The sequence below is a fragment of the Homarus americanus genome, unplaced genomic scaffold (assembly GCF_018991925.1).
Source record: "Homarus americanus isolate GMGI-L3 unplaced genomic scaffold, GMGI_Hamer_2.0 scaffold32929, whole genome shotgun sequence".
Lineage (NCBI taxonomy): Eukaryota > Metazoa > Arthropoda > Malacostraca > Decapoda > Nephropidae > Homarus > Homarus americanus.
In genome coordinates, this window is record NW_024737097.1 from 8,381,786 (window position 1) to 8,394,555 (window position 12,770).

At 43.7% G+C, this 12,770-nt stretch overlaps 1 protein-coding gene across 2 annotated transcripts; it reads left to right on the plus strand.

Moving 5' to 3' along the window:
- The first annotated feature begins 5,346 nt into the window (after window positions 1-5,346).
- LOC121873190 (zinc finger protein 135-like) lies at window positions 5,347-12,224 on the plus strand. 2 transcript variants are annotated; one of them, XM_042376538.1, is made up of 4 exons: window positions 5,347-6,646; window positions 9,857-9,969; window positions 10,601-10,653; window positions 10,878-10,966. In XM_042376538.1, exons 1-3 carry the CDS (start codon window positions 5,839-5,841, stop codon window positions 10,637-10,639), a joined length of 960 nt encoding a protein of 319 aa, XP_042232472.1. In that variant the 5' UTR covers window positions 5,347-5,838; the 3' UTR covers window positions 10,640-10,653; window positions 10,878-10,966. The 2 variants fall into 2 exon arrangements, with proteins under 2 accessions (XP_042232472.1, XP_042232471.1); XM_042376537.1 differs by lacking the exon at window positions 10,601-10,653 and adding an exon at window positions 11,824-12,224 and having other exon boundaries at window positions 5,381-6,646; window positions 10,878-10,990.
- The last annotated feature ends 546 nt before the right edge of the window (window positions 12,225-12,770 follow it).

Consider the following 12,770-nt stretch of genomic DNA (forward strand, 5'->3'; position numbering starts at 1 on the left):
GTAAGCTTTGAGGAATGCCAAGAGGTTATCACTAGTTTAATTTTGCTTATAAGTGTTGGCAAGCTGTTTTACATTCTCTCCTTCTTTGGTGAGGATGGGGGTCATGTGTCCACAGAGGTGGTTTAGTGCTGCCCCCTTCCTCCTTGACTTAACCTAAGTGGTATAATATGTGGTAATGACATTTACAAGATCACAGCAAAATTCATCCACTGACCCAGGTGTATATCCAGCATACCATTTGTGGATGTAGGCCTTGAAGTGCAGCTTAAGATTATCTGGGATATTAATTCTGAGCTTAGGATGGGGTTCACACTTGACATCAGCAACAGTGTACTCAGTAAGTATTGCATAATGATCACTGACTAGGTGGTCTGAGATGACCTTAGCCTTGACATTACTGTCTACTAGGTTATACCCGATCACATAATCAAGTCTGCCCCCCATCAGATGTGTCACTTTGTCTGTGTCGTATACAGTGATATTATGATTATTGATGTAATTCACGAACACCCTCCCATTACAGTTACACTGGATATCACCGAGGACAGTGTGACGAGAGTTAAAGTCACCCATACACAGCATAGCATTGTTACCTGATGGCTTTGGTAACACGTCCGCTCGCAGTTCATTACACCGAACATAGATGTTATACAGCGAAAATTGACTGTTTGCTGTCTTTACTGTAAATTGTTGATAGTGAATACTTTCATCATTGTGAGTTTTAATCCATTTACAGACCAGACCATTCTTTACATAAGTGAGCAGGCCACTTCCTGCTCCACTATTATATGCAGTAAACCCAGCTATCCTGGGTGCAACTTTCTTCTGGGTGCTGGACGTGTAAGGTTCTTGTAAACCAATTATATCAATGTCAAAAACTTTAACAAACCATTGTAGATCATTAATTCTGCGATTAACACTCCGGATGTTCCATGAAATGAACCTAAGCGTTCGTGTTACTTTTCCCACCTTGAATTTAGCGTAGAGAGTCGCACGCTGGCTTCATAGATCAGCCTGACCAATAAGCTGACCATTCCAAGTTCTGTACCTCTGGATTTCCTGATAATGTTCTTCACAGCCCTTATTCCAGTAGGATTTTTATACGCGGGTTCCTTCATCAGTCCCGCGAGTTCCTCCTCCGTAAACAGTGGAAAACGTACAGGGTCATGAACAGTCTTCAGACCTGGGACTATTATAGAGACCACGCTGGCAGTCTGGGGCTCATTCTCCCCATCCATGCTTCCATCACTATCGGTCTCGCTCTGGCTACTCACCCTCAAGTTGGCATCATTATGAGAGGAGGCACGAGCTCCTTCAGAAGCTCCACTAACACTATCACTGTCATTGTTCACTGGTACACTTACTTGGCAGGCTTTAACCTGACCTACATTGGCTAACGAAGGAGAGTCACTGTGCCTGTTGACTTCAGGTGGTGGAGGCGATCCGGCCGCATTGGCGTCACTGAGTGGGACTGCTATTGTGGATGGAGGCGACCTCCCAGGACAACTGGGGTGCAAGGCCGTCACACCCTCCTCTCTGGACCTGGGACACTGCCCCCTGGGTGGGGAGGTGTTGCTGTTGATTTCATGTGCTGGAGGCGACCCCGCAGTGTTGCTGTTGGCATCACTGAGTGGGACCGCTTTTGTGGGTGGAGGCGGGCTTCCAAGGCAACCTGGATGCCAGGCCGTCACACCCTCCTCCCTGCACCTGTAACACTGCCTCCTGGGTGGGGAGGTGTAGCTGTTGATTTCAGGCGTTGGAGGCGACCCTGTAGCGTTGGCGTTGGCGTCACTGAGTGTGACCGCTATTGTGGGTGGAGGCGGGCTCCCAAGGCAACCTGGATGCCAGGCCGTCACACCCTTCTTCCTGCATCTGGCACACTGCCACTCCAGTCAGCGGGGGAGATTAATCCACTCGCTGCTGAATGCTAACATGACTTACGAGTCCAACACCTGGCTGGCCAATCTACTCCATAAAGAAAGATAAGACTTGTAAGAATAAAAAAAAAAATACACGAAAAATGTACATAAATATAAAAATGTACTTACACAAAGGGTAACGCATGAGTAGTTAGGGTGACATGAGGGCAAGTCTTAGGTGTTGTAAATATTACTGAGCATCTATCTGTCAAGTGGCTAATACCGGGACAAAGAGGGAGGTGGAGAGGGGCGGATGTCAGTGGTGGTGGATGGACGGAGGGAGGAAGAGGGTGAAGGAGAGGGAGGGAGAGGGAGAGGTAGTGGGGGGGGAGATGAGAGGTGAGTGTGTGGTGGGGGTACCCGCTCCACTCTCTTTGTCTAGGTGTATTATCATCAGGTATCTGGTTGTGTTATCTCGCACGTGGACAAGTTTGTTACTCTGTGTAATCACGCCCCCCACCGCCCCTCCACACACACACACACACACACACACACACACATTGCTACAACTGCTGCTGCTGACGACGATGAGGACGACGACGAAATAGCAGAAGTCGATTTGGCATTTTTCAGGTTTGTCTTAAGACTATCCTTATACCTTTTCCGTTGCCTGCCAGGGTTACATTTACTATTCGTTAGGTGACTGTAAAGTAACTGCTTTGGCAGTCTACTGTCGTTCATGCGGGTAACATGGCCAGTCCAGCGTAGTTGTTCATGGATAATGGTAGCCTCGATGCTCCTGTAGTTGGTGTCAACGAGAATACTGGCATTTGTTCTCTTGTCTTCCCAGCGAACTCGGTGTTGGTGACAGTTTTCAAGTGCCTTGAGGTGCCTCTTGTATGTGACCCTTGTCTCGTGTGTCTCCTGTATGTGACCCTTATCTCGCGTGTCTCCTGCATGTGACCTTTGTCTCGTGTGTCTCCTGTATGTGACCCTTGTCTCGTGTGTCTCCTGTATGTGACCCTTGTCTCGTTTGTCTCCTGTATGTGACCCTTGTCTCGTGTGTCTCCTGTATGTGACCCTTGTCTCGTTTGTCTCCTGTATATGATCCTTGTCTCGTGTGTCTCCTGTATGTGACCCTTGTCTCGTGTGTCTCCTGTATATGACCCTTGTCTCGTGTGTCTCCTGTATGTGACCCTTGTCTCGTTTGTCTCCTGTATATGACCCTTGTCTCGTGTGTCTCCTGTATGTGACCCTTGTCTCGTTTGTCTCCTGTATATAATCCTTGTCTCGTGTGTCTCCTGTATGTGACCCTTGTCTCGTTTGTCTCCTGTATATGACCCTTGTCTCGTGTGTCTCCTGTATGTGACCCTTGTCTCGTTTGTCTCCTGTATATAATCCTTGTCTCGTGTGTCTCCTGTATGTGACCCATGTCTCGCGTGTCTCCTGTATATGACATAAACGATCTAGATACTGGGATCAGCAGTGACATAAGCAAGTTTTCGGATGACACCAAAATAGGGCGGCAGATTAATTCAGGGCAGGATGCAAATGCACTACAGGAGGATCTAAATAAACTGCAGGGGTGGTCTGAAAAATGGCAATTGAAATTCAACACCAGCAAGTGCAGCATACTTAATATTGGAAGAACAAATACTGTCAATGTATACAGCCTTAACAAAATCAACCTAAAGAAGTCGACTTGTGAAAGAGACGTAAGGGTACTTGTAAGCCCGGACCAACGGCCTAGAAAACAGTGCGTTAATGTTCGAAATAAGGCAAACAGAGTATTAGGTTTTATATCTACAAGTGTAAGTAATAAGAGTGCAGAGGTCTTATTGCAACTATATCTTGCGCTAGTCAGGCCGCACCTCGATTATGAGCTTCAGTTCTGGTGCCCTTATTATAGAATGGATATCAAATCACTGGAGTCGGTGCAGTGAAGAATGACGAAAATGATTCCGGGACGAAGATTGAGGTGAGATATGATAGAAGTATTTAAGTGGGAGAAAGGAATCAAAAAAGGATATATAGATAAAATTATTATAATATCCGAGCAGGATAGGACTTGTAGCAACGGATTTAAGTTGGATACGTTTAGGTTTAGGAGGGATATAGGAAGGGAATAGGGTGGTAGACGAGTGGATCAAGCTTAGCAAATTTGTAGTAAGTGCTGGGACGCTGGGAAGTTTTAAAAGGAGGCTAGATAGATTCATGGATGATAGAGAGTGGTAGTAACTCTCGACAGGAGCTGCCATGCACAGGCCAACCGGCCTTTTGCAGACTCCTTATTTTCTTATGTTCTTATGTTGTCTCGTGTGTCTCCTGTATATGACCCTTGTCTCGCGTGTCTCCTGTATGCGACAAATATCTCGCTGTGTCTCCTGTATGTGACACATGTCTCGCTGTGTCTCCTGTATGTGACACATGTTTCGCTGTGTCTCCTGTATGTGACGTTTGTCTGGGTGCTATTAAATAGAGTGGAGAGGGTCATTGTTCGACACAGGTGTAGTAGCTTTACATTCAATGGTACATACACCTGTTTTCGCAGATGTTTTTAACGTGTTATCATCCATTGTACATGGAACACACGGACAGACACACACCTGTTTTCGCAGATGTTCTCCACAAAATAAGGTACACACACACACACACACACACATACACACCACACACACACACTCACACACAGGCAGGCATCTTAACGTCGCCAATATTGTGTGTAGATACAGTATGTAAGCATATTATGTGCAGGAGTAGAACACACTCTCCATCTTCTTTGTTAACCATTCAACAACCCTTAAATGGTAATCGGTTATTTCTTGAGTTAAAATTCGTCTCCAAGAGTGATGTACGGCAGTATAAAGCCGCTGTAAACAGACAACTATAATATGAATGCAGTGGTCTTGCCATAGCGTTTTAATGTCTGTGATTATCTGTGTTATTTTATTTCTCACAAACGACGATTACTAATTTCCAGAATACCATATAGTGTCAAAATCCCTCAAGATCTGTTTATGTGTCTTTTTCAAAATAAAATTAATAAGTGTCCTATGAGTTGCAGGACGTGGCGATCCTCGACAGCTTAGTTACTACCATCTTAGTTGTATCCATTGTTTACATTTTTCGTTTTCCTTATTCAATCATTTTTTTAGGTTTGGGTGTTAGAGTGGTCAGTTGACTCTTGTACTTTTTATGTAAAACAAGTACACACTTACAGTGCATATACACGTAAACACACACAAATGCACCCATATAAACTGGTTACAAGCAGAGTAACATGACTAATAATAATAATAAAAAAACATACACACATACTCTCCCGTAATCAGTCTACCACACAATCGTCTTTACTCTTTTCCTTTAATATTTAATTCCATTTGTTACTTTACTCATAAAACTCAACAGCAACAGTGAGAGTACAATGATGCTGGTGTTGACTGTTTTAGAGGCGGCAGGTTGGCGTGTTATCGATGCTGAGATTCGTGAACAATGAACACTTGACGCTATCTGTGGCCGCCCCTGGGATGAGCGCTACTGCTGTTGACCACTGTCTCCTCTACTTATTAGTCTCGCTGTCAAGGGTCTCCTGTTACGACGTCTCTCTATTTATCTTGGCCAGTCCCATATGCGCTGCCGCTTGCTGGTCTCGCCAACAGATTTTGCTTGTCAGTATCACCATTTTTCAGTTGAGTTTGTAGCGAATCGTGTGATAGACTGGGACTTTCTACAAGAGGAGAGAACCCAAGAGTTGAAGAGCACTGACATCGCTTTTCAGACTTCCGTCTTCTTCTCGATACGAGGTTCCTGTTGGTGAGGAGTAAGTTCAGCGGAACAGAGGCAAAGTGCTCCGTGTTCTAAGAGTAGAAACCTTTTACTCAATAAGCTTACTGACAGCTGATGCGATTGATATGTTGTTTTAAGGTCAGTAAATTCAAACTAGATTAAATATATCGTACTAAAACGTCCAGGAGCCACTATGACGCTTCTGGGAGAGTCTGGTGTCTCGCCTCTGGGTCACTTTAGCACCGACGATCACAACATATTTCCCAGGTTATCCAGTCTCCTCTCGATTTGCGCCAGTCAGCATGATGCGTCCCACCACCCTCACCAACTACTGCCAGGTGGTTATACTAAGTATGAGTATAAACACGAGCCTGTTCAGGGAGACCATGGGTATCAATCCTCAGAGAACCCAGAAGCGGAGAAAGTGAGGAACTATCAAGAAAGAGCAAAATGGGAGGTTGGCAAAATGGATAGTGATCTTCTTGAGCATGATGTTCAAGAACTGCAGAGAAACAACGACTCTGAAGAGATCCTGGAGGAGGGTGAAAAATCCCATACTTCAAACAAACATGAAAGAAAACCGCGTGCACACAACCCTTTCGTTGCTGCAAGTATTCACAACCGCCTCTGGTGTTGCACAAACGGGAACTTCCGAGTTAACTCAAGGATCCTCAGCGAGTTTGAATCCAACTGTGGGTGCACGACGCACAACTTGGTCGACTGGGCCACGCGAGTCTCATGGACAGACCTAAACCTCAGACACCAATATAAAGTTTGCGAAGTAACGCACCAGAGTCCCTACAGGTCGTCGGGGTTCAAGAAAGTGGTCCCTTACACTCAACATTGTGGGAAAGAAGGGAGGCTTGGTTCACCTGCATTGTCTTCGTACAGAAGACTTAATGTGGAGCCATCACCAGGAAGGTCACAGACAACTGAGGGCGTCACATCTTTTTCCATAGTGAAGGAAGAACTGGCTGAAGCTGCGCAGGCCTCAACTGAAGGTGAGTCACGATGATGTGGAAGACGACAATGCCCACATGAGGCATTTAGGGATAAGATCATGAAGCTCCTACGCCAACTTGTGTTGACAGTTAGAGAATATACAGTAACATTGCTACACAACACACTAAGCTGTTGGGACAGTTTTCAAGTAGAATATAATAAATTGATAAGGGTTTACCTTACTTTTCACCGAAGTAAATTTTTAATTGAAATGGCTATTGTAAATTTTTAAAACAGGTATCATAATTGATATGCAATGTGAAAACAAATATACACGGACTGTTCTTGTAACTACAATATTTTTAATCAAATTAGTTAACGGTGACACCAGTTTTCCATCTGATAATTATTATTATCTGAGTTATCCGGCTTCAGTCTCTGTCTTTAAAACTGTGGAACTGCATCCCACCCGTGGATGAGGGGTCGTGATCGGTTCCTTGTGAAGGTATAGGAGATGTTGGTTCTCTACCCCCTAAACACAAAAAATAGGCCACTCACACATCCTTACTGGATTTCAGTTTTCTTGTCTTCAATACTGTAGTAATGCATCAGAAACAAAGACACACACACGCTGAGTGTATGTGTGTGTATATATATATATATATATATATATATATATATATATATATATATATATATATATATATATATATATATATATATATATATATATATATAATTATTGATTATCGTTAATGGTAAATGCGGGCATTCAAAAGTGACCTAAAAGGTTTTGATCACACAAGATAATAATGAAACAGACACACGTCATTAGATAATGTGGAGGTAGTAAGCGTATAATACGTTTGTACTCTGGATCAGTGGCTTACCACACATTTTGTTTGACCGTTGCTGTCATAACTAATCAAATATTCATAAGAGAAGTGGCGCTGATTTGACCCTTTGTCGAATGTGAGAAAATTATTAAGAATTTTATATTATTAATTAATTATATTAATATTTCCATAATCCACAGATAATTTTATTAATTGAAACTAATTTCTTAATATAATTAGATTCATTCAGACAGTAGGACTATTTATTTTTTAATATTAAAACACCTAATGATTCACGCTTCCCACTCGAGTCCCATAAAGCAAGGCAGTATACAAAAGCCTGTGGTCAGGTCGCTTGCCTGTAAGGAATTGTAAAGTGATCTCAAACAAATGATGAACACCTCCCCCATTCAGAGGCGCGCGGGGATGATTTTAACCATTTGCTGTTCATAATATTTCTATTAAATTATGAAGGAATAAACAATATCTATAACTTAGTATGAACACTCCGGCTCGGGCCTGTATTAATTACATATGTAATCTTATTCTTGGGGCTATGGTTAGTGCACAGAGATGAGTTAAATATTGGGGTTCATTGAGATGGAGGGCCACTCATGCGGCCTACTGAGATGATGGAGGGCCACTCATGCTGTCTACTGAGATGATGGAGGGCCACTCATGCTGCCTACTGAGATGATGGAGGGCCACTCATGCGGCCTACTGAGATGATGGAGGGCCACTCATGCGGCCTACTGAGATGATGGAGGGCCACTCATGCGGCCTACTGAGATGATGGAGGGCCACCATGGTGCCTACATGATGGAGGCCAACTGAGATGATGGAGGGCCACTCATGCCCTACTGAGATGATGGAGGGCCACCATGCGGCGGATGACTGAGATGATGGAGGCCACCATGGTGCCTACTGAGATGATGGAGGGCCACTCATGCGGCCTACTGAGATGATGGTTTGGGCCACTCATGCGGCCTACTGAGATGATGGAGGGCCACTCGTGCTGCCTACTGAGATGATGGAGGGCCACTCATGCTGCCTACTGAGATGATGGAGGGCCACTCATGCTGCCTACTGAGATGATGGAGGGCCACTCAAGCGGCCTACTGAGATGATGGAGAGTCACTCATGCTGCCTACTGAGATGATGGGAGGCCACTCATGCGGCCCACTGAGATGATGGAGGGCCACTCATGTGACCAACTGATATGCTGGAGGGCCACTCATGAGGCCCACTGAAATTATGGAAGGCCACTCATGTAGTCCACTAAGATGAAGAAGGGCCACTCATGTGAGCTAAGTGAGCTTATGTTGCACGTCACTGATCTACTCGTAGACAATATCAACTTACAATTTTGTAAAAAAGTGACAATGTTAAAGGAAGTTGAATATTTGTGTAAATTACGACTATTATTGTCTATAATAATAAAAGAGCTTTTATGTGTAAATCAGTCAGTCAGCGCAATAACTTCAAGACTATGAAACCTAGAGGTCTGAAACTTTGCATGCATACCAGGAAACCCTGGGGGCGTGCACCTCATTGTTACTCTATAGATTTTACTAAAAACAAAATTGGGGGAGGGGTTGACGAGAGCCACACAAAGCGATGTTTCTCTCACCGTCAACACGGCGTCCTGACGGGGCACGATCCCTACCTAGAAGAGATTGTGGAGATGATCGTGTAGTTGATGTAATGTAGATGATGATGTAGTTAATAATAATAATAATAATAATAATAATAATAATAATAATAATAATAATAATAATAATAATAATAATAATAATTAACTGTTTATTGAAAGAGCATAGCAGCCAGAAGGCTGAAAATATACAGTTACAAAATTGGGGAATGGGTTTCGATTTACAAATAATATACAAGTAACATAAGTGGTACAAATAAGATATATAATAACTAGATGGGGAAAAGCTCAAAATACAGGGCATTTCAATACAGTGACAGTGCAAGAAGTAGGATTTACTGGGAGTGAATATACTGGTTTATTACAAGATATTGATAATTTTTACAATGGTTGGGACTGGGCTGTTCTTAAAGCGATCAGTTCGTGCACGTATGGACTGGATGTGGTTGTGGTGTAGAACAGCAATTCTCGGGCTAGGGATCTCAGGTGGTAGTAGGAGCCGGTGTCGAGGATGGTGCAGAAGCTTCTTACCAAATTTGCAGATGAGGTCGTGGTGATGGTCAGTGAGAGTCGAAAGGGTCAGTTGATGTAGTGTAGATGATAGTGTAGTAATTGTAGTGTAGATGGTAGTATAATTGATGTAGTGTAGATGACAGTGTAGTTGATAATGTAGTCACTGACATAGATAATGAGCTGCCCTTCGAAAACAAACCTAGGGCTAGTACTGTAATAACAAAGACTGAAAACGACCAGCAGCGGATGAACCATGTTTATATTCTTAGGTGAGCGACCGTTCGTGTGCGAACAATCTGGATGTGGGCGAGCCTTCTGCAGAAACGAAGAGCTCACTCGACACATCAGGATACACTCCGGTCACCGTCCTTTTCTATGTCAGGTATGATACTGTGATCCAGTTCGTAGAGGGATGAAAGTTGTTCTTCTTCAGGAATTTTTTCTTTTATGACTTTGTTCTACCTCATGACCTGGTATCTGTTCTTTGTCTTTAGAAACATCACATCGAACTACAACTGGCTGCTGCTCTCTCTCTCTCTCTCTCTCTCTCTCTCTCTCTCTCTCTCTCTCTCTCTCTCTTTTCCTGGTCTGGTTAAAACAATTTGTTTATTATTATGAATATTATCTTCGATGAACATTCGATGCGTGATTCTGTCCACTTCAAGTTTAGGATTTAAGTTACCTTCATATTTACAAAAATTTCCTAACTGATCCATGGAGTCATCTGAGTCATTTTCCTCCACAGTCACACTATCATTTCAGTTGTGTGTTTGATTAACCCTTTAGGTACAATGTCAATCCTGAGTGCAGTGAGTTAGCTAATTGAGTGGGATATCTTAACCCCTTGAGTACGATGACTTAATCTCCCGAGTGTAATGTTATCGTATTCAATTGATTAAAGCCATTGTATTAAAAAAGAGTAAAATATAGTATTCAAGGGATTGATTCATGGTATTCAGGGGATTAAGCTATGAATATTTACTATATAATTAATGGATTCTTAATTGTACTAGACCAGGCACTGTGTGACAGGTCGATGTGGTCATCGCTGAGGCCTTAGAGCACTGTGAGTGTTACAGGTTTTTTCATAGTTAATATTAGGCAGAACTGTCGAAAGAAAAAAAAATAGTTTTTTAAATACACCACAGGTTTCCTCATATTGTTGGTCAAAAGATGGAATTTAGATTTTTTTTCCTGTGTCTTAAGAACGATAAGGATAATTAATTTTGTCAGGTTTTGGCTCCCTGCAGAATTAGGCAACACACTAATCACCGTTGTACTCTTGTACAGAAGTGTGGGCGACGGTTCGTGCGTCGTGATCACCTCACCAAACACCAGCGGACACACCTGCCTGTCCACGCGAAACGCACCTATGGCTGTCCCTTACCTGCCTGCACTCACAGGTACACCCACACACCTATATTGCACTGTTCCCTGCCTGACTACACCCACTTGCCTGAAATAGACTGTTTCTTACCTGCCTGCACTCATAGGTACACCCACACACCTATATTGCACTGTTCCTTGCCTGACTACACCCACATGCCTATAATAGACTGTTTCTTACCTGTCTACACCCATACACCTGTACAACTCTGTTCCTTACCTGACTACACCCACACGCCTGTACAACACTGTTCCTTATCTGACTACACCCACACGCCTGTACAACACTGTCCCTTACCTGACAACACCCACACGCCTGTACAACACTGTTCCTTACCTGACTACACCCATACACCTGTACAACACTGTTCCTTACCTGACTACACCCACACACCTGTAATAGAATGTTCCTTACCTAACTACACCCGCACACCTGTAATGCACTGCTCTATGTGTACCAGCTCACCCACCTTATCTCGGTGTCAGACACACACATAATCTCCTAAGCTACATACTCATGGTGTAGTTACTGTGATCACACATTAATTGTGCATAGATTTATTTTTTATAATATAACGAGAAAGGCCAGTTTGGGGTTGAAACTTTACCCCCAAAAAACAATATGTATACTTTTGTGATTAACCACAGGTACTAACAGGTAGAAGCTGTGTGCCCATTCTACAGGATCATCTAACAAGTTTACACAAGGTGCAACCTGATTACACCCACACACTTGTAATGAACTGTTCCCTGCTCTCTCATCTCGGCTACTGAGGATTTTTAATTCGTTGTATTTATTTTATATCGTAGATGATTCATTGTAAACTGTAATGAATATTTTTTTCTTCAGATATACTCGGTCGGATGCCTTAACCAGACACATGTGGACCGCCCACCACGTCCGTGCCCGTCAACCTCCGCGCCCACACACCCGCGTCCTGGCCACGCTGTTGCCGCCCACAGTTCTACCACCAACATCAGCATAGTCACCATCACTATCACCATCATCATTATATCACCACCAACACTGTCAATACCATCATTATCACCACCATCACTGTCACCACTATCACTATCACCACCATTATCACCACCATCACCATCAACAGCATCATCCCTAACACTGTCACCAACTTACTTTACCTCCATAACAAGTGGCTTCTTAAGCAGGAGCATTAAAAACATAAATACATAAATACATACATACACACTATTTTGCTGTCACTCGGAATCGAGTATGACGATTATCCAGCGATGATACAATGATATGAGTTATTAGGGATGTCACCTTCAATGGTGAGTTTTCAGGTGACTAAAGAGGCCGATACGGGACCGGCAGAGTTATTCACAGGTGTGGCACATGTGGAGGGCTACATCGAGTGTGTGAGGGGCGGTGGCAGCGTCTTTCCGGCGTTGGCGCTTGTCTGTGCCGCCCATGTGCAGAGTTATGACTAGAGACTCCAGGCAGTCATCTCATCTACGCCTGTCCCGTCGCCACTCGACCGTCGCCACAGGACTTTTGGGGGTATAGGGATTTTGATGATGATGAGAGGTATGATGAGCTGGATGATGGCTCCTCGTGAGTTGATTTATGTGGTGAGGCAAGAGCGCGGGCTGCAACCACACACCTTGGCTCTTCCTTTTCCTGATCCAGTGGTGCAAGTGTTGCAACGACTGGGGAGAGGGAGAGTTACAATGGAATGTCGATAACTCAAATTGTTGGGCTTCGCCTTAGTACCCTGTCCATCATGCATTGTCTTCATCCGCCGGTGTAGTCGTTGGGTTCCCATGATGGTC

What these genes read in the sequence shown, in the direction of transcription:
- LOC121873190 (XM_042376537.1), top strand. Translation starts at nt 5,839, where the DNA reads ATGACGCTTCTGGGAGAGTCTGGTGTCTCGCCTCTGGGTCACTTTAGC. An exon ending in TGCGCAGGCCTCAACTGAAG is followed by an intron (nt 6,647 to 9,856) that starts GTGAGTCACGAT and finishes TTATATTCTTAG; the next exon opens with GTGAGCGACCGTTCGTGTGC. An exon ending in TTACCTGCCTGCACTCACAG is followed by an intron (nt 10,991 to 11,823) that starts GTACACCCACAC and finishes TTTTTTCTTCAG; the next exon opens with ATATACTCGGTCGGATGCCT.